The sequence below is a fragment of the Cornus florida genome, unplaced genomic scaffold, assembly GCF_030987335.1.
Source record: "Cornus florida cultivar Cherokee Brave unplaced genomic scaffold, ASM3098733v1 CherokeeBrave_3.0.0_Hap2_Chr08, whole genome shotgun sequence".
Taxonomy (NCBI): domain Eukaryota; kingdom Viridiplantae; phylum Streptophyta; class Magnoliopsida; order Cornales; family Cornaceae; genus Cornus; species Cornus florida.
In genome coordinates, this window is record NW_026775578.1 from 38,544,720 (window position 1) to 38,571,607 (window position 26,888).

Sequence of the window (26,888 nt, forward strand, 5' to 3'; positions counted from 1 at the left end):
TCAACCCAAGTTTATTATTGATTAAAACTCAGTCCTAGAGTGTTCCAAAGTTAATTAAATTCATTGTTCATTAATCAAAACTAATCGGAACAAGAATTTTTCCAAACAGATTTAAAACAAGCCAAAAACCCAATCGGTAACACACATGATGTTGAACAATTTCTATGCAACCAAAAATTAATTTAACGGTTTACTCTCACCTGGGATTGTATTAACAATGCACAGAAACATCTTCCAGAACTATTTAAACTCATTCGACATTAATCAATTATCATTAGAATAAGAGTTATGCAAAACCGTTTAAAAACGAACAAGTTACAGATTCAGAAAACACATACTGTTTTAAAAACCAAATAACCGTGCAAATGAAGTTAAAACAAATTAAATTAAATTTATTTTATCTTGAAATTTAATTAGGGATGCAAAGAACATAGGCCAAAGAGGTAGAGTTAGTATTAGAACTTGCCTGTGAGATTCGGTTCCAAAAATCTCAACGTCTTCCTTCTAAACTTTTCCGGTAACCCCTTTTTGTTTTCCCCTCTCTGTTCTCTCCCAGATTCCTTTACTCGTCTGTCTGTTTTCTGTATGCCGTGAATTGGGTTCTCAAACCCTAAACTGAAACCTTACATGTATTTATAGGCCACCTTAAATCTAAGTCCACCTAAACCCTAAACTGAAACTTGGCCCGTAAAACCCAACTAGTTTATAATATCAATGTCGACTACTTATGTATATACCATACATGCAACTAACCCTACAGTCACGTTAAGTTTAGAAAATAATTATATTTAATAAAATAAATACATTTAAACAATTCATCAATTAAACTTAAATCAATTAAAACAACCCTCTAATTAAGTTAATTAAAACAACCAAATAATTACTATAATTACACTAACTAAAATAGAACAATTTAAATAAGTAAATTCATTTAAACTTATAACAAAAACCCCAACAAAGAAAACAAGTAAATAATAAACCACAATTAAATCGTAAATAATAAACCACAATTAAAGTAATAAAATTAACACATATGCACGTCAACAAGTAAAAATGCATTAGAAACAATAAAATAAATATCAGGACTATCCTTTTAAAATTAGGGGTATTACAATACCCCATAAGTTTGACTAATGTAATGCGTGCTTTAATTAAAGAATTTTCTCAAAGGGAAAGGAAGTGGTTACATGAGGCTTGGGAAAGATTGAATTACTTGCTAAGCAAATGTCCACATCATGGCATTCCGAAATGGCAAGTGGTTCAATATTTCTATGAGAGCCTATCCGACATTCATAAGGACATAGTCGATGCATCATGTGGAGGATCATATTTTGGAAAACATGAAGATGACATATGGCACCTCTTTGAGAAAATGAGCGAAAACTCATTGCAAAAATATTATACTTCTCGGTTTGACCATAGTTCAAAGGAAAAGAAGAGAGATTTGCAAATATGTCAAGTAGAGAGTCCATTAGAGATTGTAGCCGAGGTTAAGACTCTCTCTCAAAAACTTGATCAATTCTTATTGACTCAAAAACCAGTTATAAAATCACCTTCTTTTCATCATACTTCTCATCTTAGTGAGCCATGCATGACATGTTCAAGTGTTTTACATACCACTTTCGATTGTCCCCATGGACATGCATTTAATGAGCATTTTGAACAAGTCAATACTACATTCACTCACCCTTACTCAAGTGCATATGTTCTAATGTGGAATGAAAATTTGAATTTCCATCAAGCTAAAAAGTTTCAAGGCAAATATATTCCACCTCATAAAAGGGAAGGAGGTTCCCAGGGATTTATTCTTTCTTCATCTCATTAAAGAACTAATCACTTTTCACATCCTCAAATGTATAATTCGCAAATTTGCTCTCATTATCCTCATACATTTTCTAGTAATTCTACATTTGAAGATAAGGTTTTGGTAGCTTTGGGTAGCTTAGAGATAAATACCAACTTGTTGCATTCCTATTCTCAATCCATATCAAAGCTAGAAGCCCAAATTGGGACCATAGCTAATGCATTGAATGCAAGAGAAATTAGAAAATTACCTAGTCAACTCGAGAAGAATCCAAAAGCCCAATTTTGTGTGGAAGCAAACCCTACATCGGGGTGTTCTTCCCAAGCTCAAGTGCAAGCCATCACCACCTTGAGAAGTGGTAAGCAAGTGGACAATAGGGTTGAACTACCAAAGGAAGATAATGAATCGGTGCAACCTAAAGTTGTCACTCATCCAATTCCCAATTCCACTCCTACTTCCTTGAATGATAATGTTCCTAACCTGAATTCTTAATCATCTCCATCATCTCCTCAAATTGCAAAGTCTCGTGAGCCAAAAGCTCCGTTCCCTTATGCTTTAAAAGAAACTTCACCTTATGGGAGGTAAGAAGGGAAAATACATGACATGATGGAAGTTTTTAAGCAAGTAAACATCAATTTTCCTCTTTTGGATGCCATTAAGCAAATTCCACCTTATGTAAAATTCTTAAAAGATATTTGCACACAAAAGAGGAAGAGCATGGGACCAAGCCCTAAAAAAGTGTTCCTCACGGAGCAAGTGAGCTCCATTATTCAATAAAACACTCTACCTAAGTTCAAAGATCCCGGTGCTCCGACTATCTTATGTGTGATTGGGAACCATGAAGTTCGTAGAGCTCTTCATGACTTAGGTGCAAGTGTTAATTTGATTCCTTACTCTGTGTATGTCCAACTAGGTTTGAATGAGTTGAAACCAAACTCAGTGGTACTTCAATTGGCCGATAGATCTGTCAAAACACCCAGGGGCATGGTTGAGGACATCCTCATCAAAGTTGATAAGTTTTACTTCCCGGTTGATTTTATAGTTCTTGATACCAAACCGGTTGCCAATCCCACTGACCATATCCCAATCATCTTGGGAGGCCATTCCTTGCCACCGCAAATACAACCATCAATTGTAGATCCAGGGTTATGGACCTTTTGTTTGGAAACATGATGGTCAAGCTTAATGTTTTCAACGTAAGTCGACATCCCATGGATGAAGACGAGTGTTTCCTTGTAAATGTGTTGGATGAGATTGTTGAAGGATCAATTCCTACCATGATCATGAAATAACCAATTGAGGACAACCTTTCATCTCTCCTATCCGATGATCCTCTTGCTTCTTGTCTTCTTGAAATGTATGGAAATTATGGGTTTGATAATGAAAAATCAATTGATGAAGTAAGCAATCTCATAGAATCTGTTGCAAGCTTGGATTTTTCATCTTGGAAAACTCCAATAGAACCTCTTCCTCCACTCTCTAGCACTCCACCGGTCTCATCTTTAGTTTCTCCACTAACTCTTGAGCTTAAAACTCTACCTTCCAATCTCAAGTATGTATTCCAAGGACCAAAAGAGACTCTTCCGGTTATCATTTCTTCAAGTCTTGAAAAAGACCAAGAAGACGCTCTATTAAATGTGCTTAAAAAAAATAAGAAAACCATAGGATTGAGTGTGGCAGATCTTTAAGGAATTGACCCTTCTATTTGTATGTATCGCATACTTATGGAAGAGGATGCAAAACCCTTTAGGGATGCCCAACGGAGACTTAACCCCAACATGAAGGAGGTAGTCAAAAAGGAAGTTGTCAAACTTTTAGATGCCGGAATCATTTACCCAATCTCCGATAGCAAATGGGTGAGTCCAACTCAAGTAGTTCCTAAGAAATTGGGGATTACCGTGGTTGAGAATGCAAAGGGTGAGGAAATCTCTAAGCGTACCGCCAATTCATGGCATGTATGCATTGATTACCGCAAATTAAATGCTGCCACTAGAAAAGATCACTTCCCTTTGTCATTCATTAATCAGATTCTAGAAAGATTGGCCGGACAACAGTACTATTGCTTCCTTAATGGCTATTCGAGGTACAATCAAGTAGCCCTTCACCTATTGGACCAAGAGAAAACCACCTTTACTTGTCCATTCGGCACATTTGTTTATAGACGGATGCCTTTTGGTTTGTGCAATGCCCCCGCCACATTCCAAAGGTGTATGATGTCAATTTTCTCGGACATGGTGGAAGAGTATCTAGAAGTGCTCATGGATGATTTTTTTGTCTTTGGGTCTTCATTTAATGCATGCCTCAAAAGTTTGGATCTAGTGCTTAAGAGATGTCGTGAAACAAACGTTGTTCTTAGTTGGGAAAAGATCCATTTTATGGTTCAAGAGGGTATCGTTTTAGGTCACGTCATCTCAAGGAGGGGGATTGAGGTAGATAAAGCGAAAGTGGAGCTTATTACTGAATTGCCACCACCTTCAACGGTGAGAGAGGTTCGCTCCTTTCTAGGTCATGCTGGCTTCTATTGCCGATTCATAAAAGACTTTAGCAAAATTGCTAGACCCTTGTGCAATCTCCTTGCCAAGGAAACTCTTTTTATCTTTGATCAAGCATGCCTAGACGCTTTTCATAAACTGCGTGATTTATTGTCATCTGCTCCTATCATGTAACCTCCTAATTGGTCATTGCCATTTGAAATTATGTGTGATGTTTCTGATTATGCCATGGGAGCAGTTTTGGGCCAAAGAGTAGGAAAGCTTCCTTGTGCCATCTACTATGCAAGTAAAACTTTCTCGGGAGCTTAATTGAATTACTGTACTACCGAGAAAGAATTACTTGCCGTAGTGTATGCTCTTGATAAATTTGATCCTATCTTTTAGGTTCTAAGGTGGTTGTTTACTTCGATCATGCTGCCTTGAGACATCTTTTGACAAAGAGAGAAACAAAACCTAGATTAATTAGATGGATTTTGCTTCTTCATGAATTCAATTTTGAAATCAAGGACAAGAAAGGCACCGAGAATGTGGTTGCCGATCATCTCTTTAGGTTATCGATAGAACTTTTCCCTAGTCCACCAATTCGTGATTCTTTTCCGAATGAACAACTTTTCCAAGTTTCTAATGGACAAATGCCTTAGTTTGCCGACATTGTGAATTATTTGGCAATTGGTAAACTTCCAACTTCTTGGTCAAAGAATGAAAAGAATCATTTCTTTGCCAACATCTGGAATTACTATTGGGAAGATCCTGTATTGTACCGTTATTGTCCGGATCAAATTGTGAGGAGATCCATTCCGGAGAGTGAAATTCCAAGTGTCTTTGTGTTTTGTCATACACTTCATGTGGTGGGCATTTTAGTGCAAAGAAGACCGCCTTGAAGGTTCTTCAAAGTGGGCTCTTTTGGCCCACTATCCATAGAGATGCCTATAATTTTTGCAAGTCATGTGAAAGATGTCAAAAGATGGGTTCAATGTCGAAAAGAGATATGATGCCCTTGACCAACATTCTTGTTGTAGAAATCTTTGACATATGGGGCATTGATTTTATGGGTCCATTTCTTATGTCCTATGGTTTTCAATACATTCTTTTTGCCGTTGATTATGTTTCCAAGTGGGTAGAAGCATGTGCTACCAAAACAAATGACCATTCTGTGGTTATTCAATTCATCAAGTCCAATATCTTTGCTCTTTTTAGTACGCCTAGGGCTATGATAAGTGATGGAGGAAAGCATTCTTGTAATCAATTCCTAAGGTATTTATTTCTTAAGTACTCTGTTACTCATAAAGTGGCCACTCCTTACCATCCTCAAACAAGTGGGCAAGTAGAAGTGTCTAACCGGGAAATTAAGCATATTCTTGAGAAGACAGTTAACACCACCCGGAAAGATTGGTCACGGAAGTTAAATGACGCTTTGTGGGCTTATCGGACGGCATATAAGACTCCCATTGGCATGTCTCCTTATAGACTTGTATATGGAAAGCTTTGCCATCTTCCGGTTAAGTTGGAACATAAAGCCTTGTGGGCGGTTAAGAAGCTCAATCTTGACCTTGATAAGGCCGGAGAGAACCAGTTGTTACAATTGAGTGAGTTGGAGAAGTTGAGACATAATGCTTATGATAATGCCAAACTCTACAAAGAAAGAACTAAAGCTTTTCATGATAAGCATATTGTGAAGAAGTCTTTCGAACCCGGTCAAAAATTTTGGCTCTTTAACTCTAGACTGAAACTCTTTCCAGGGAAGTTGAGAACCAAATGGAAGGGTCCTTATGAAGTCATCTCGGTTGCACCGCATGGGGCGGTTGAAATTCAAAATTTGAAAAAGGGGAACATTTTCAAGGTTAATGGACAAAGACTAAAACCCTATATTGAAGGACAGGTCTTCCAAAGACATTTGGAAGCTGCACATCTAATAGACCCTGTGTATGAAGATATCTAGGGATGCAATGTAAATGGAAGAGTTTTTGTCTGTTCGATCGATCTCAAGAAAAGTTCGATTGATCGAACATCATGCATGCATCAAACCTGCATCCAAGTCCCTCTCTATCCAATCGTTCGAACTTGTTCTCAGATCGATCATAATTTCTTCGATCGATCCAACTTCAAGTTCGATCGATCTTGAGTTCCAACACTTAAAAAAATTTTGAACATGCATCCACCTGTATCTAAAGACCTCTCTGTCTCATCGTTCGAACTTTTCTGCAGGTTCATACATGTTCGATCGATCGAAAAATCTTTTGAGATCGATCGGCCTTAATCGATCTGAGCATCTTTGGTTTGACCTTTTTCTTCCCTTTTTGGATTTCAAGCTTATCTATTCAAAGCAGCATTACGTCTAGCTAGAGACGTTAAACTTAGCAATCATTGTTTATACTTTCTTGAATTCCTTTTTGTTTATTAAAAATAAAAAAAAAAATTCTCTCTTATGCCCTTATGTGTAGTCATGCTATTTTTCTATCGGGCTTGATCTCATATCTCTCTTTCATCTTGTAATATCTTGCCTTAGAATGCTTGATTATTCTTCTCCCATTTGATATTTGATGTGAGTTTCCTAGTGTGGTTATTCAAGTAGGTTGTTGATTCCAAGTTTGGGGGAGACGTCTTTCAAATTGGATCATTACTGGGCTTCATGTCTTTCACCACCACGGTATACTCTTTCCATCTTATCCGTTGTTCTCATTGCACATTGAGGACAATGTGCGGTTTAAGTTTGGGGGTAAGGTGTCTTTGTTGCATTCTACTTAAGTTTGAGACTTAAATGCATTATTGAGATTTGAGATTGATGTTAGCGATAATTTTGATCTTTTGAGGACTATATTGCTTAAAATTTAAAAATTGCTTGACTTGAGAGTTCAATACTCCTTGTATGCCTTGTGGATGCCATTTAGGAGTAAATTTTTTTGAAAGATTGATATTTTACTTGCATTTGTGGTCCACTAGGATTCTACACTAGCACATGCGCACATTAGCATTCATTTGTGGGGTACATGCTTTGTTGACTATTGAATTAGTTATATCCCAATTGGGCTAGTAGTGCATTTAAAGCTTTCATTCTTGATAAAGGTAGATAACAACCCCTTTTCACTAAGTAGCCGGGATTTTAGCCTCATTAAGCACTGAATTTCTCGCGCCGAAAGGTAGAGGGCCCAAACTCTAGGTTAATAATTGAATGCTGAAAAAAAAAAAAAAAAAAAAAAGTAATAAAAAAGTGAGGACTTCTCCAAAAGGTGAGAAGTAGGAAATGATTAGATGGAGGTTGTTTTGATTTGTAGCCTAGTTGATTTGAGCTTGTAAGTCTGTAGGGGTGTTTGAACACCTAGTGCCCTAAAGCCGTCTGGTTTGGTAGTCATTGACCTAACGCTCGACCTCATGAATCACTAGAAAGCTTAATAGATCGACACATTGCACCATGTTTCCATCTTTGATCCTAAAAAAAAAAAAAAAAAAAAAAAAAAAAAAAAAAAAAAAAAAAAAAAAATTGAGTGAAAAGAATAAGCACACCCTAGAATAATAAAGCTTTAATAAAAGGTCCACTCTTTGTCTTGATGATCGGTATTAGATTTATGTGCTAATTTGAGGGTAAGGATGTGATTAATTCTTTAGTTGGCTTAGATAGCAACACATTTGATGCCAGTCCACTCAAAAAGGATTCTAGAGTTGTTTTGATATGCATGATCATTTTCTTGACGTGTGAAGGACCATACTTGTTTGCTTGATGTTGAGATTTTGGGAGATTGCATAGAAATGTTTGAAACATTGCATACTTGAGGTAGTTTTCTCCCAATACTTGTTTGTAATATTGGTATCTCTTTTGAAAGAATGAGTTTAATGTTTGTGGGTATCATTTCTGGAAACCCTCACGAGACTCCACTCATCCACTAGGGGTAGCCTAGGGGTTTAAAAGGCTTGTTGCATATGTTAAGTGCAATCGTGTTCCCTACGAAAGTGGCGTTATCTATTTATTGCTTTCTAGTTCATAGTTGTATAATTGTTCATTTCATTCCTTTACTTTCTAGTTCATTGTAGGGACTAACAATATTTAAGTTTGGGGGTGTGATGAGCGCTGAAAAGTGTGTATTTAAACCCCTTAAGTTTAGGTATTCTAGAACCTTTATCTATCTTATTTTACCGTTTTGTATTGATTTTGTGTTATTTCCATTTTCAGGTATTTATCTCCAAAATAAGCTAACTCAGCCAAATAAGAGCATAATTGAAGCAATTCTGGAATGAATCAAAGAAATGAGCAAAGTAAAGCATAAAGGAAGCAAATGGTGGAATTTCAGCAACTTCGATCGATCTCAAGAAAAGTTCGATCGATCCAACTTTCATCGATCTCGGCACTTCAAGATGGATCTGAACCATGTTTGTCCCTATTCAAAGATCTCAAAAGTTCGATCGATCCAACTTCCTTCTCTAATCGATCGAACATTCTTATCCTTATCCAAATGATTGATCTTATCCAGTTGTACCACCCTACCAACCACTTTTGTCCTTTTCCCAAAAATATCTTCAAAATATCTCAGATTTGTTTTTATCCAAAAAGGCACCGCCATCGTGAATCGATCCAGCCTAAGTTCGATAGATCTCAGCCATGTTCGATCGATCCAAGTCCAAGGTTCGATCGATCGAACTTCCTCCAGCGAAAAAGTTAAATTTCCAACTCACAAAAAGTTGTCCTTTATCCAATCATTGGGGAATATTTGCTGTACGACCCCAGCTCATTTTAGGTTTCATTTGACCTACCTATATAAGGATAAGGATTACTTTTTACATCATATCATATCATACTTTGATACACATACTTAGTGAGGAAGAAAAAAGGAGGAGGAGGTTAGAGACACCATTGGAGACTCTTCATCAACAAAGGAGCAGATTTCTTCCATGGAGCTTGCCCTTGAGGGTTAGAGGACATCATCCATGAGTGGCTAGACATCCTCTTGGGGCTAGAGTTAGCCCTAAGCATGTTTTCTACTTCTTGATTTATGTATTTTTTAGGGGATTTGTATTGTGATTCATGTCTTGACACTTTTATATATATAGATCTTGTTTCTTCAATGATTTATGTGGTTTAATACTTCCAATTGATCATTTCATTCTATCCATATGTTTATGTATGCTAGAATAGATGTTCATGTATTTATCTCTATTTCTTGTGTTATTGATGCATGTCTATGTGTATTGATGCTATAGATCTAGAGATTGTCAAGACATAGTGCTTAATGTCATGTTCTTGTGGTTTATTTGATAGTTCATACTCATTTCTTGATGGATTGTACCTCTCTCTTAGTTTAATTAGCTTAATTTCATGTCATTATCTTAGTTGTAGTTTAGTTATTAAATGGGAGGACAATCCATACTTGTTGTTGATGTTCCATACTTATGAAAAGTAAGTAACATATATCTCTAACCTTGTGATGTGTTTGAATTGTGAGTTTAAATAAATAATTAATGGCTTAATTTGATATGTTGTGTTATCCACCTTGTTGTTTAAACAATATATGCTTAATTTGTCATCCATGCTTGTTAGAACAACCACACACACACACTTTGTTGCAATACATGTTTTTCCCCCTCATTAATCATTCATTAAAGGTGTAGAAAAGCTATGCTTAGTGGTGATCTCTAAACCTCAAGATCTCTCTCTCTCTCTTTTATTCTCTCTATTGCATTATTGCTTACTTTAATTTAATTTGCATCTAGTTTAATTCAACCAACCAACTATTATTTTGATCACTCGACCTACTAACCCTAATTTTGATTCCTCAACCTAGTGCGACCCTCAATCTCTTGGGACGATCCCTACTCACCTTAGCTATATTTTTAGTGAAAGGTAGTAGTGGCAATTTCTAAATGTAAAACTTGGCCACATTGCAAAAACTTTGGGTTTGACGACGGCCCACACCAACAAGTATACACCACATACTGTTACGATTAAATTTTAAACATGAAAACAGATAACGTTTTTAACATGTAATTCATCCTGGAACTATTTAGGTATGTAAAGAACACGAAGCCTAAGGGAGAGAGTTAAGGATAGAACTTGCCTGTGAGATTTTGTGATACCCCTCGATTCTAGAGCTACGGGTGATCAAGTCCGAGCACAGATCCGAGAGACATCAAACAATTTATGTATAATTAAGTACAAAATATAAATCGAATTAATAAGAAATAAATAATAAAGCAGAAAAGAATTCTAATAAAAAATTCTCAAAATAATAATGTTAAAATCCATTAATCCAAAACCTCTAAAGTAACAAATCCATTAATCCAAAACCTCCAAAGGAACTCCATTAATTTAACAACTCGGGAATCCCTCAAGTGGACCCCTAATAAAATCCCAAACTAGAAAGGAAATAACTGTAATCAAAATTCAAAGCTAAATAAATAAATAGTCTTATGTAGTCGGAGGAATGAATGTATGTATCTGCTCTGCACGACCAAGCTCTAACCCTGGAACTAACGAGCACCTGAAAAATAAGAAAGTGGGTCAGGCCCACATGCAAGTCCTATTCTACTACGATCTATATAGAAACCTGATACGCAGATACATCCTAGATAGCTCAACAATATCTAGAATAGTCCATATATGTATAAGTACACACTAAAGGATGTTCGCTAGTCTAATAGGTCTGTCTCAGCCTGAGTAGAGATACCATGCAAATCGCACATAATGTGGTCATGTGTACCTAGACCTACAAGAGAACAACACCTATGTCCAGTTATCCATCCTAGGCGATATACGCACCCTAACCATGGTCCTAAGACTCAAGCTCATACCATGGCACCATAGCATAAATATATAAAGTCCGTATACTCCTAATACAAAATATCATCCATTTAGTATATTGGCTTGATATATGTATAACAATTCATCTAGAAACCAAAGTAGGCCATTTAATTATTTTATTAACGTGACACAAATATGAGTAGGACTTAACCTCTATGGTTAATCCAAACCTCAATCCAGATTAGGTAGGACTTAGTATTTAAACTAATCCATACCTAGTATGCCACCGTCCCATACCAGTGCTTACAAACCTCCAGCCAACATAGTTGACAAAATAGTAATAAATATTCATCAACCATACTCCAGAATAAGCATAAATATAGTCTAACATGTGTATGACAAATTACGCATCCAATATAAGATTTAGAAATCCTATTCTAGTCTTTCAAATTTATAAAGTAAGACTAAGCATTTAACTTCTCCAAACAGTATCATAATTGATGCAATATACAATAGATTTAAACATCAATTAATCTCATCTAAGCATACTTATTTTTCCAAATAAACAACTATATGCTTATAACATAGCTGAGACATGATTATCAACTTTAAATCATGCAGAGAAACCAATTTGCTAAAAACAGTAAGCAATAAAAATTAAATATCCAACCTTCCATATACAGGTTCATTGTTTAACCTTATGTTATTTCAGTCATCAATATCCTAATATAAACATGCTTCCCATTAGTTTTTACATCTTTGTAGCAATTATATACATCATCCACAGCCACTGAAACAACTGAGAAAACTCCCTACAGGCCAAACCGAACCCAGAACCACGAAAAACCAAAAATAGAAGACGGAGCCGCCTCCTCCAAACAAGGGAGCCAGCTCTCCCCTTGGTGGAGCGGGCTCCACCATTGTGGAAGCCAGCTCTACCCCTTGTAGAGCCAGCTCCACCCTTATGGGTGCCAGCTCTCTCATCCCTATAGCCGGCTCCCTCCTTTGGTGAGCCGACTCTCCTCCTCTGAGAGCCGTAATGCCTAACCTGTTCATCTTCTTCGCCTCCGACGAAGTGCAGAGCCTCTGTACTATTTTTATTACTTGTTCTAGAGTTTAATCTCAGTCCCAGATTAATCCTAAACCATTAATATACAACCATGATTTGAATTGAACACAACTTTTGAAAACAACGACAGTAGAAATTTAATTAAAAATTTTAAGCAACTCATAACAGATTAATTCAGTGAAATTAAATACTGTTTAAACATGCATAAAAGATGTGTTTTAGCATTAGTTTAATCCCTGGAGCCTACCTAGGCATGCACAGATCACAAGTTTAAGGGAAAAAGTAGAACAGAGACTTGCCTTCAGTTTCAGTTTTGAAACTCTAAACCACCGTCTTTGAGTTTTCTGTCAATATCCTAGACTGCCGTTCTACACCCCCGGTGCTCTTGGTTCAACCCAGAAGCAAATCCGTTCCTTCCTCCTTGAACCTCTCTGTTAATCTCTCAAGTTCACTCTCTGTTTTTCTCTGTCTCTCAATATGTGAATAGGGTTTATTTGTAACTCTATGCAGACGTATCATATTGTATTTATAGACTTCACTTAAAACGAAACCTAATTCTAATTCTACTCCAACCATAAGTCGGCTACAACGTGAATCATAAAAGAAAAATAAAACCTTAATTTACAATTACCACTTTTAACTTATTCAAATAATTAAACAATTACAATTAATTTAATTATAGAAAAACCAACATAAAATACAACTAATTTAATCTCATTAAAATAGGTGAATTCCAAATAGAAAATACAACTAAATAATTAAAGAAAATAACACACAATAATTAAATAATTCAAATAAATCAAATATCAAATAATAAATGCAAATAAATGATTAAACAAATAAAATTAACAATTAAACAAATAAAAATGCAATAAAATAAATATTAACATGCCGAGACTATCATTTTAAAATTAGGGGTATTATAGATTTTGGTTCAAAATCTCAGCGTCATCTTCCTAAGTGTTTCTGACGAATGCCGACTGTAAACCTTCCTCTATTCTCTCTCTGCCTCCAGTATCGTGAATAGGGGTCTAAAACCCTAGACAGAACTTAATACCTATATTTATAGGCAAAACTACACCTAGGTCCAACTAAACCCTAAACTAAAACCTAATCGACCCATAGAACAAAAACCTAATTTATAAACTATGTCTGCTACCAATTAATAAAACCACGTTAAACAATTAAAACATTTAATTCATTTAAATAAAATAAAATAAAATATACAAGTAAATCAATACTCAAATTAAACATGTAATTTCATTCAATAAAACAAATAACACAATTCAGTTAAACAAAACAATTAAACAGACAAATAAACAATTAAAACATATTAATCAATTAATTCGAATAATAAACACAAATAAATAATTAAACAAATAAAAATGCACTTAAATAGTTTATTAAAATACCAGAACTATCCTTTTAAAATTAGGGGTATTATAAAACCCACGAAATATATTCTCCACTAAAACCCCCACTCATGCGCATATTCCTTCTCATAGGAGAAAGAAATAAGATGACATCAATGTGGAATGAATTTTTAAACTTATATTGCTCTCTGCATCCTGAGAATGACAGTATCTAGAAGTAGAATGCAATTGACCCACATTACTCACCATGTTATAGACTTTCATCTCTATGAACTTTCTTAAAAATTGGTCTCCTTTTACCAGTCAATTGTTTTGGTTTGGGAGTCATTGGCTCAACGCTTATTACATGGGGTGATTAGAGAGCTTAAGAAACTTAGACATTGCACATGGTCATGCATAAAAAAATAAAAAACAAAACAAAAAACAAAATGTGTTCAAATAAATTCATGCCTTGGATTGTGATTTCAAAAGATTAATTAAGGATGTAGAAGATATTGTATGAGCCATAAAAGGTTTAAAAGTGCTTTATAAATAGAAACTTAAATTCTGGTTCACTTCTAAGGAACTTAAGATGAAATTCTATTATAAATGAGATGTTGAAGAACAGGTATGTGGACTAGTTTGTCGATGCATTTGTTGACTTTTTCTTTTATACCACTTTCTGGTTATACTATGATACCACTTTGTTGGAAATAGTGGCCTATATACACACAACACTCAATATTATTTTGGAAGATAATGATATGGAGGAATACTTGAAAACTTATTTTATTCCACTTCTATTCCCTTAAAATAGGTATAGTACATGAGTTTATATAGGCTCTAAGACATATGTAACCAATTACATTTCAATACCCAATTACACCCACTAATCCCACTAACATAGTATTTAGTAGACTTAACTCTCATGTCTTCCACTAATACAAATACAAACTCCCACTAACATAGTATTTAGGAGACTTAATTCCCATACCTCTGAGTCTTACATAACCTTCTTCATCAAGACCATTTACTACCCCACTAACATGAAATACACACATGCATCATGTATACCAAATACTTGAAAATACAAATTACAACTAAAATTCTAAAATCAAGTTTATTTTCAACACCCCCCTTTAAACTTGATTTTGTAACTTGAAAGTAAGCTTCTTATTGATCTTGGGGGCTCGGTCAAAAGTTTGTTACTTTGTCTTGAGTTCCACCTCCTTCATCTGCAACAATTTTCTTGGCCATTTCCATTGATGTATATGGCTTGTGAAAAATTTTCAAATGCTTGTTTGATGTCTTCACATAATCATATATCACCCTCTTTATACAAATTCACCATCGATCTTTTTTCTTCTTGAATTTTTTATGACTCTTCAACTTCACATATGTTTTTTCTTTAGAGTCAAAAAATAACTCCATATTCACCTAACCTGTATCAATTACAAAATTCTCCAAACTATTTTTAAAAAAATAATTTGAGAATTTCTTATTAACTTGGGCTTCAATCTCATACTTTTTTGGAACAACTTTCTTTAAGAGAAGTTCTTCATTCTCCACAACATGAACATAATTTTCATAATATTTGATTTCTTTTTCCAATTGAGATAAATATGAATAAATCATAATTTTATCAAATAATTCAAATATAACTTCTTTCAAGGTGGAATTTGTAACCATACTTGAAGATGTTAATGCACCAAATTCATCAACTTATGCATCTTCTTTAACACTTTTTCTTCTTTGTCTTCTCTTTTAACTTCATTCTCCTCCACTTTTTTAATCCCTTCTTCAACACATTTCTTTACCTCTTCCTCATTCACCATTTCAAGTTGCTCTTCAAATTCTTCAACTTGATTTATGTTATACGCCTCTTCATTTTCCACACCTTTATCCTTAAGACTTTCATAATCCGCCTTTGTAAACTCATCTTTATCAAAGCATTATACCCAATACTCCATGGGTAGTGATTCACCTCTATGATTGGAAATGATGGTCTCGAGCATCTTCCAAACACAACTTGGAGTTTTGGACTCTCCAAAATACTCCCAAATTTCTTGATGTATTGCCTTTTGCAATACTACCAATGCCTTTTCTTCTTTCTTTTCACGAAGCTTGTTGGACATGCCATTCTTTGGCTCTAATCCAACAACATCCCACAAATCACATGCGTGAAGGTATGAAGTCATAATGATTCTCATTCTCCTATAATTAGAGAACATTATCTTCTCACTAAGAAAATACATTTTCTCCCCTTCATCATCATCAAGGAGAAACATGTTTTTCTCAAAATGTTGAACCTTCTAGGATCAACTTCGTCAGGCCTTCAGGATCGTCTCAACTCTAAACATGAAACCTTGGCTCTAATAATGACCTGGCTCTAATAATGACCTGGCTCTGATACCACTGTGTTGACTTTTTCTTTGATACCACTTTCTGGTTTTACAATGATACCACTTTGTTGGAAATAGTGGCCTATATACACACAACACTCAATATTATTTTGGAAGATAATGATATGGAGGAATACTTGAAAACTTATTTTATTCCACTTCTACTCCCTTAAAATAGGTATAGTACATAAGTTTATATAGGCTCTAAGACATATGTAACCAATTACATTTCAATGCCCAATTATACCCACTAATCCCACTAACATAGTATTTAGTAGACTTAACTCTCATGTCTTCCACTAACACAAATACAAACTCCCACTAACATAGTATTTAGGAGACTTAATTCCCATACCTCTTAGTCTTACATAACATTCTTCATCAAGACCATTTACTACCCCACTAACATGAAATACACACATACATCATGTATACCAAATACTTGAAAATACAAATTACAACTAAAATTCTAAAATCAAGTTTATTTTCAACAGAACGCTGGGAATTGAATATTGTTTTGAAATGTCATTGTATGCATACTTGTTGTAGTCTTCATGATAGAGTTTTTCCCCAAAGTCACATGTTTCAATGTATACTAGAATGAGCCTTGTTGCTTAATATTTGTGGGTATCATTTCTGGTAAACCCTCACGAGACTTCACTCGTCCTCTAGAGATACCTAGGGATTTAAAAGGCTACCTAGGGATTTTAAAGGCTTGTTGCATATGCTAAATGTGTTGTTAATTAAAACACACCACATGGCAGCAAAAGAGTAGCCCGCGACTGAACTAAAAGCATCTAGAGGCCCACTGTCAGTTGGAGGCCTAACAATAGGAGCCATATGCGCATGTCAGTTCAACCCAATTAAATAAAGGAAACTCCATTTGACATAAAAGCTGAATCGATAGCCCAATCTCGACAGGCCCCTAAACACCCATGTCTGGGAATAAAAGCCAGGAAGCGTATATATGATTTTATTTATATATATTTAGTATACCCTTATCAAACTGCATTAAATGTCACCAACTCTTTTTTGCCAACTTTAATTCTCTTACCGCCATGATCTTTTCCTCATCTTTTTTAGTCTTATCCTCTTTTTAAAGAATTTGATTTCGAGATCAAAGATAAGAAAGGCACCGAAAATGTGGTTGTCGATCATCTTTCAAGGATAATGGTAGAATCATCCCCAAGCCCACCAATTCATGATTCTTTTCTGGATGAACAACTCTTCCAAGTTTATAATGGAAAAATGCCTTGGTTTGCCGATATTGTGAATTTTCTTACAATTGGCAAACTTCCAACTAATTAATCAAGGCAAGAAAAGAACCAGTTTTTTGCCAACATTCAGAAATATTATTAGGAAGATCCTATTTTGTTTCGATATTGCCTGGATCAAATTGTGAGAAGATGTATTTTGGAGAGTGAGGTTCCAAATGTCTTTGTATTTTGCCATACCCTTGCATGTGGTGGCCATTTTAGTGTAAAGAAGACCACCTTGAAGGTTCTTAAAAGTGGGATATTTTGGCCCACCATCCATACAGATGCTTATAATTTTTGTAAGGAGTGTGAGAGATATCAAAAGATAGGTTCGATGTCCTACAAAAGAGGTGCTATCCTTTTATTGCTTTCTAATTCATAGTTACTTAGTTGTTTATTTCTTTCTTTTCCTTATAGTTCATTGCTAGGGACTAGCAATATCTAAGTTTGGGGGTATGATGAGTGTTTGATTCACAATTACAATCACCCACCCCTGGGTAAAATCTGGTTTCTTTGAGACCCCACAGTTATTCAATTATCCCTAATTTTTAACTCAAGATAGGCCATTCACTGCTCTATTAATGTGGTGGCTGACAACAAGTCCTTCAATGCTTCTTTCATCTATGGAGAAAATAATGTACTAGATAGAAGAATGCTTTGGGAAGATATCTCTACTCTCTCTGATACATTTTCCTCATCTTCGTAGATGTTGAATTTTGCCCTTAATGTGAATAATATGAAAAATTAGGGTTTAATATGTCATTTTTTCACTGGAGTGTGCATTGAGCATGAAATTCATTATTTGGCATTCATTTACCATGTATGAGGTCCTGGAAGGCTCAAGCTTAAGGAGTAGAGTGTGAGCTATTGGGCTCAGGCTCGAGCTTTAGGAACAAAGCTCCAGCTTTCTTGAATTATTGCTCGAGTTTCAAGGAATGGTGTTCAAACACTTGTGATTGATTTAATGGGTTATACTTATGCTTGATGGATTATTCTACAACCTTAGTTAATTAGTTTAATTTGTTTGTCATTAGTGTAAATATAATGTAATTGCATTTAATTTCACAGATAGATAGACAATCCATGCTTGTATTAATGATTCATGCTTATTATAGTGACAGAGTATAAGAATAAGTTCACTTCTCTTTCGCGTTTCGCTATGGATGGTCTCTTCATATCCCTGTTGGCTCTGTTCTTGCTGCATGAATTGAAGGTCTTATTCCACTAGGCCAGATCATAGGCTTTCTTGGATCGCTTTGCATCAAGCTCTGGAATCTCTTCAGGGTCAAACTGATACCCCTGTATCAAGTCAAATATTTATTTAAATGTATGAAATATTTAACCAAAAATTAATTAATTAATTTCTCTAGAATTTAGATCAACTTCAAATGGCTTCAATTAATTATATGTCAAAGATCATATCATGGTCAATACATATATCAAATCAAAAACTTAATTACATCACTGGAACAATCATATATAATTTAATTAGATTAAGATAATTAAATCTCTAGATTTTAAAATAACTCCAAATAATTCCAAAAATGGTAGAAATTTAGGTGGAAAGAAGAATGTCGGCTTATATCAACTTGACAATTCCAATGACATAGCCGCCGAAGTCAAGTCTTTATCTTAAAGGTTTGACCAATTTTTTATCAACCAAAATCTCCCTTCTTGGCCGGATTCCATGGCAGCCAAGGGCTGCCACCTTCTCTCTCCTCCTTTGAACCTCCTCGCTTTAGTAAAAAGTGGTGATGCCTCAGGCTTTAATGTTCGCCTTGATGAAGTCTTCGATTCCAACTGATTGGAATTATGTTTCGGCCATTCAAACACCCCTAAGGACTTATAAGCTCAAATCAACTAGACTAAAAATCAAAACAACCTCCATCTAATCATTTCCCACTTCTTACATTTTGGGAGAAGTCCTCACTTAACACCTTTTCTCGAGTGTCAAGAATCTGGACCAGTCCCTCTTCATAGGAAATATCCTTATCAATGTCCACATTAACCCAACTCAACATGTCTGACATATCTGGTTCATACTTCCATAGTATCTACCATTGGAAAGATAACTTCAAGCTCTTGAATTTAGACTCAGGAATGAACTGATTTGGATTAGAAATGAAAGAGTTATGGCCCTCTAAAGTCGATCCCAGATTGAATTGGCCTCAAGCAAAAAGTTAACTTCACGAATGGATTGATCAATATCATAATTCATGGATTGATTTAATTTCTTTATGAGTTTATACATGTTTTAAATGATGTATTTTTCATATCTAAGTATTGATGGAATCTAGAAACATGCCTTAGAATCCTTAAACAATAAAGGTTGGGTTTCCATTGGAACTTGCCACATACTTCCTCTCTATTGGTGGATGACACAAGATCAAACTTCAGCAATTCCATATCACACTTCCTCTTTTGGACATTTTAAAACATCAATCCAATGGCAACGACATGAATTAGGTTTTCTTTAAGTTATGCATACATACATATATATATAATCCCGCTCCCCCCCCCCCCTCGTTTACTAAACGAATGAGCCCGAGCCGAGCTTTTAACGAGCCGAACCCGAGCTGTTCATGAACGGCTCAGTTCATTTACAGCCCTAACTTTGATGTGTGTTAGAGCTTGATGATTTTGCCAGGTACTAAGGACTAAGTTTAGGGGTAACTTCTCTATTTTGCCCTTTTGTGCTTCATATTGGTATATCTTTACTGGTCTGGTGTAGTATGGTAATATCTTTCTAAACTCTCCTTTGTTTTTCTTAAAGATTTGTGTACTAAAAAATGCACTTCTAAGAGCAATATTCCCAAAAAGGTAAGGTTAACTGATCAAGCAAGTGCTATCATTCAAAACCTCATATTGGCCCTCAAAAACCCATTTTTTCTCGGAAAACCCTTACTGTCAGGTTTTTGCTGATCTGTAGTACAAGTCTACGGGTGGTTAGATTTTGTAACCAGTTATATATGCTTAGGTAGAATGTTGTCACCTCTGATTTTTCCTCGTAACCGGTTAGGAAAGTCTCCTAACCGGTTAGATGGTCTTGGGTTGAGGTCTTACATGACATTTACCTACAATAAGACATTAGTTCTACCAAAAGGTGATCAATGTCTTAATGTAAGATAAATGAGTAGAATAGTTGAGAATGCTTGTATTAAAACTGAATAACCCTCTTGCCAAAAGATAATAAATCTTGAGTTATGGGAGCAAAATTTAAGCTCAATGTCTCAGTAAAATATCTAACAATGGCACAAGTAGAGTGTCGTGACTTATTAGCCAGCCCACCTACACATCAATCCCACAAAATCATATTTAACAATGGTGTAAAATATTAAGGAGCCTAACTTATTAGCTATCTCAATGATCTCATCATATGCAGGGATAAATCTCATCATAGTCATATCTAACAATGGCACAACAACCACAAATAGTCATAGATCAAATCTAGGATCACATACATGCGGTAAAGGAATGATTAAAATCATAATACTATTTGCTCACTAAGGCAAGGCCCAATTTGAGGATAATAGCAAAAGACAGCTGGAATAATACAATTGCCTTTACAGCTAGCTATGTTTGGGTCACTCAATAGGAGAGGTACACTTGGCAACAGCTCCAGAAATATAGAGATTAGGGCAACATGACCCAAAAGAGGTATGAACCCTGATCCGTTTTTTATCTGGAGACCCAACAATATATCACCTGAGTGACCTAAGGCTATAAAAGAGGGAAATGATGAAAAGGTTTTCTGTGACTTCCAACCATTTATTCGCTCCTCAGAGCAGTGTGATAAGGTTCTGGATATTGCTGGTGCGACCTAGCGTGTGCACAAAATAATGCACAACACTTTAGGTTTAGAATTAATGTCAAGTGGGCGTCATATTTCATAATTTATAAACTGCTAGACACTTATACGATGTAATATGAAGTGAGAAGGGATCGAACCCAAGAGACCTTTGGCTTGGATTTAAATAAGACAATTGGTTTTAACAAGTGATTACCATAAGAGAGAGAAAATAAAGAGATGGTTGGTTGATTAAGCTAGTGAACAATTAAATTGAAATGCAATGAAAATAAACTAAATTAGAGTTAAGGGTTTAAGAGATAGAAGAGAATTCTTAGGGTTTATTGGAATTACCACTAAGCTCATACAATTAACCACTTGTTTTTCATTAATGGGGAGAACATTATTGCAACTTAAATGTAGCTTCAATCACTAAAACAACTTGCAATCAAGTATGCAAGAATTATCAAATGTAAGTATGAATTGTCTACTTAATGATATGTAAACTAGGATGTAGAACAACCCATCAAGCCTAAGCATACTCCATCAAACTAACCACAATTGCATCTAATGAGAACATACATTAATCAAGAGGATAATGGAATTTGCATATAATAAGTGTGAATTATCAATTCAAGCAATGAAATGTCTACCTACTAACAAGTAAACTAATTTATAGCACAACCCATCAAGATAAAGTATAACCCATCAAATTAATGAGCAATCCCATCCAACAAAACCCATGCCATGGCCATCACTAAACCCAAATAACAATGGAATCGAGTGTTGAGTATAATCCTCTAATCACACATAGACATGCAATTACATAGAGAATTAATGAAAGAATTAATCTTTAATATTTAATGAAGAGCATAACCCTAGATTAATTATACATAGACATATAATTAACATATAGAGTTAATGGAAGAATTAAACTAACACAAGCCATGATTTGTCAAATCAAGTATGTAAATAGGAATCACAAGGCCATAACATCAACTACAATAATATATTAATCTCCCCAAAAATAGAAATACAAGGGTTTAGAAATACATAAACTTAGGGCTCAACCAAGCCCTAAGTGGAGATCTAGGCCATCATGGTTGTGGTGGTCAAGGTGTCAACAATATCCTCCTCTATGCTTTGCTCCTTCTTCTTCTTCCTTGAAGCTCTAGAGAGATGAGTATGTAGATGTTCTTCCCAAACCTTGTGCCTCCACTCTTCCCTCTCTTCTCACCCTCCTCCCATTCTCCAGAGAGAATATCTTGATATAGACTTAAAAAATAAAACTTTATTATTAAAAGTAATAATATTCACCTAAATAAAATAATAACTAACCCTAAACTAATGGCTCACTGGGCCTTAAGTAACAAACCCTATTAAAGCCCATAAGTTACAAAAATAAGCCCAAAATAAGAAAATCCCGTAATGCAGCCAAGTACTGGGGGATTGATCCCACAGCCTTGGGGATCGATCCCCCAAGGGCATTTTTATTTCTGTGAATAGTGGGGAATTGATCCCCCACCCTGGGGGATCGATCCCCAAGAGTTGGAAATTTCCTTTAAACCTTATTTAGCTCCATTTTGGCCCCGGGCTAATTGGTTTGCTTCTTCATCTTTGGGAACATCATCAAAGGCCCGAGATTGACCGCTTTTGAATAATAAACACACTACACGAGCAATGGGCTGCGACCTTTTTTTGCCATTTTCTGAACTTTTTCTGAATGTCTTTGCTTGACTCCAAAAAGGCTTTAGTGAACCGAAATTAGTCCGTTTGAACCTTATTGACCTGAAATTGACAAAAACATAAATTAGAACTAAAACATGAAAATAAGATAGATGCAATGACTAAAATACCCTAGTTTAGGTGCTGAAATGTGCAACATTTAAGCACTTATCAATTGCTAACCTACACTAGATACAACTATGTGAATTAAATTTCATTTCGTTATCTTAGGATTCTCTCGGTAGTTGACATTGAGTTGACAAGCCAATTCGTTTGAGGAGTTATTTTTCAGTTCGTGGCTTTGCGTTCCTTCATTTGATCTTGAGGCTTCTGGTAGTCAATATGTAATAGCAGGCAAAAACGTAGTTTATGGAGTAAATTGGGGATTTATGTTGTAACTATTGTCTTGACCTCTTATATATATAAATCTTGTTTCTACATAATTTGTGTAGTTTAATACTTCCAATTGATCTTTTAATTCTATTCATAAGTCTATGTATGTTGGAATGAATGGTCATATGCTTTACACTTTCCATAACCTTAGAAGGTGAAGATCTTGAGAAGAGAAGTGCCGTAATCATGTAAGTCTACCCATTCGGATTGGCTATTGGCTGACTATGCAGCTTTCCATCCATTCAAGCCTATTGGTCCCAAGCCTTCATCCTATCAATGAAGGTTATTGAACATATCAACCAAAATTTTAAAAAAATTATTAACATATATATTAACTCTCACAAATAAAAAATAAGAAAGCTTCCATGATGCGCTTCCAGGGTCATCTTCCATGTCTTCTACATCACATTCTAACAGGAAATCAGCCACCGCTTGTCCCTTTATAGCCGTTCGGAAAGATCACATCCATGAGTGGTTAAATAATCCTTTTAAGGCTTGAAAAAGCCCTAGGTTTGTGCTCTAAACTCTAGATCTTTGACATTTTTGGGGATTCTATGTTGTAATAAATGTTTTCGATTATTACATAAGTTGAACTCAAACAACTCCCTATTTAGCTCGTTACTTTACGAACGAGCTCATGAATTGGCCTGTGGTTGAAGCTACAGGCAGCGAAGCTTGATGTGCCCTCCCACTGCCATGACCACAAATTTAAGAGCTCAGTCTATGTAAGTTTAAAGTCACTAAAACTGTCATAACTCTCACTACAACTGGAGTTTGGTGTATAGTTGGTACCATTGGAAAGCTAACTTCGAGCTTTTAAATTTAGACTCAGAACGACTTGATTTGTTCCCTTATGCATTAACGACACACGAAGCATCTAGTTGGTAAAAGGTTTTAAGGCAAGATTTGAAGGAAAACATACTATAACATGCGGTGTTTATCAAAAGCTCTAAATATATCCAATAACACCATATTATTCAGAAGGCTAATACTATTGTAGCGGCTTTTAGGGTTTCCATAACCTTAGAAGGTGAAGATCCTGAGAAGAGAAGTGTCGTCCATGACGATGGAGACGACCATCAACTCCATTTGAATCAAATCCAACAAGTTTCCTAGGGAACAGTTTGTTAGGTGGGGCTCAAAAGTCATTTCACCCTATCAAGGAGGGGATGCATAACAAGATTTTTTATCCGGGTTAAAAGAACCCAACGTCTTGCTAGAGACGTTAAACACTAGTGATTCGTAGGGTTTACAGCCCTATTCCTCCCTAATTTCTATTTTACTTTCATTTTTTGCGTCGTCTAGATAATTTCACCCTACCACACTGGGCGAGCTACATGCACAATCTCACATCGCCTAAGTGTGGAAAGGGGAAGTGTTATATATGTAGATGTGTCATTCCAATTGGTATGAGACCTTTTGGGGTAAAGCCCAAGAACAAAACCGTGCAGGCTTGGCCCCATAGTTGTTAAAGGCACGCCTAGGTTTCAAGAAATCCCCAGACTCGTCAATACTCAGATAGAGCACCTCAATAGGCTAGGTCTCTTCAATCAGACTCACATAAAGCCTAATTTGTTTATAATTCAAGTTAAAGAAGAATATCATAAATAAATAAATTAAAAATTAATTTATTTTTATTTTTATTTTATTTTTGTTGTTGTTGTTGATGAGTAAAATTGGTGTTAGTGTACAACCACAACTTACTTGGCTCCACCTAATGTTACCTAATTTATTTATTATATGCAAGTTAAAACGACATGTATCAATTATAATATCAAGTAGTTTTCATTTATAATATAAGTGCTATAATCAATTATAAAATCAAGTGGTTTGTATTTGATTACGACTTTTTTTCTTCTTCTTCTTCTTCACGTGAATGGAACTTTAGGAGGAGACTTGACAACCTTATGATGGTCTGTGACGTGGATGGTAACAACTAGACTTTGATAAAATTAATTATTTTTATATATTGCTAATATTTACTTAGACCATTTGACATAATTATTCAAAATTTTGACTCTTATTGAGTTGACATAATAAAGAGGTTAGCTGTTACAAATAGACTCTTAGGCCATCCGCAGCCCACTAGTGGAACCCAATTTCCGTAAGCCAAACATGCTTTGGGTCAGTGCAGCGGCCTCTTCAAACTGGTAGGGCCCATTTTAGGCTCGTGGTATCCAGCGAGTCGGCCCGCGATATGGGGTAATTTTTTTTTTGTTTTTTATGGTCTCAAAATGGCACCGTTTTGGCTGCCTGTCTTTTGGCTTTTTGTGGCAGGTACTGTACAGTAGCCAAACAGTGCCTGGGAGATTTTTTTTTTTTTTTTTTTTTTAAAAAAAAACCTAAAAATAGGTTATTTAGAGCTCTTTTTTTTAAAAAATAATAATAATAAAATTCATTAAATAAAAAATATATTGTTTAGGCATTGTTTGTCAAAAAAAAAAAAATTTGGGCCCAAAAATAAATTAAAAAAGCTTCTTTTTTTTTTCCCTTAAAATTTGTATTTTTTTTTTTTTTTTTTTACTTTTTTGCTTTAAATTTTAAATGTGTAGGCCAAATAGTGTATTTGGCCGTTAAGGCACTGTTTCTACAGTACCAAATAGTGCCTTAACGGCAAAAATTTTTAAAAAAAGGTTTAAAAATTCAAATTATACCCTTTTTTTCCCTTAAAATTTTGTTTTTTTTAAAAAAAAAATTTTGCTTTAAATTTTAAATGTGTAGGCCAAATAATGTATTTGGCCGTTAAGGCACTATTTCTATAGTACCAAACAATGCCTCAACGGCTATAATTTTTAAAAAAAAGTTTAAAAACTCAAATTTTTTAACTTTATTCAAAAAAAAAAAATTAAAATACATATTTTCTTATTCCAATCTTAAAAAACCATTACATAATAAAAATACTAGTGCACGAAATGTCATAACATCTTAATATAAAACAAAATGTAACATAAATTAAACATCCTCATCAGCATAGCGGTTTCACAAATTTTCCATCAAATCATTCCTTAACTGCATATTTGTCTCTCTGTTACGAATCTGAAGTTGGTGAAAGGATATGTGTGCCACTAAAACCGATGGGCATCGACCTAAAGTGGGAATCGAGATTGTATCCTCCGGTGGCGGAGTCCATCTTCCAACATTTGTGTGACGCTCATCTTCAATGATCATATTGTGAAGGATGATGCACATTTTCATTATGAGGCGCAAGTCGTCTTTCTCCAGTAACGCACTGGTCCTTGCATTATTGCCCACTTGATTTGCAATACCCCAAAAGCCCGTTCCACATCTTTCCTTGCTGCCTCTTGTCGCTGAGCAAATAATTTTTCTTTTGTAGTGGTTGGATGTGGGATGGTCTGCATCAAAGTTGCCAACTTAGGGTATATACCATCAGACAGGTAATACCCCATTCTATAATGATGTCCATTCACTACATAATTAACCGGAGGTAATTGGCCATTAACGATACCATTGAATACTAAGGAATGATCCAACACATTTATATCATTGTGTGAACCAGGCATTTCGAAGAATGCATGCCAGATCCACAAATCTTGTGAGGCAACTGCTTCCAATATGAGAGTTTTCTTGCCAGATCGTCCCCTATGTGTGCCTTGCCACTCCACTTGGCAATTCTTCCACTCCCAGTGCATACAGTCGATAGAACTAAGCATACCCAAAAATCCTCTCTGCTCCCCTTCTTCAAGCAGCCATACTATGTCGGCTTCATTGGGTGGGCGCATATACTTCTCTGCATACACAGCAACAATAGCATTACAAAATGCCTTCAAGCATTTAATGACAGTGCTCTCACCGATTTTAATATACTCATCATAGTGATCAGCTGCATAACTATATGCGAGTATACGAACAACAGTTGTCAT

General features: G+C 35.4%; 1 protein-coding gene across 1 annotated transcript; it reads right to left on the reverse strand.

The window, feature by feature from the left end:
- Nucleotides 1-18,326: 18,326 nt before the first annotated feature.
- LOC132270080 (uncharacterized) lies at nt 18,327-26,888 on the reverse strand. Its single transcript, XM_059771287.1, has 3 exons — nt 26,238-26,888; nt 19,013-19,156; nt 18,327-18,401 (listed from the first exon to the last, which is right to left on the reverse strand). Exons 1-3 carry the CDS (start codon nt 26,886-26,888, stop codon nt 18,327-18,329), a joined length of 870 nt encoding a protein of 289 aa, XP_059627270.1.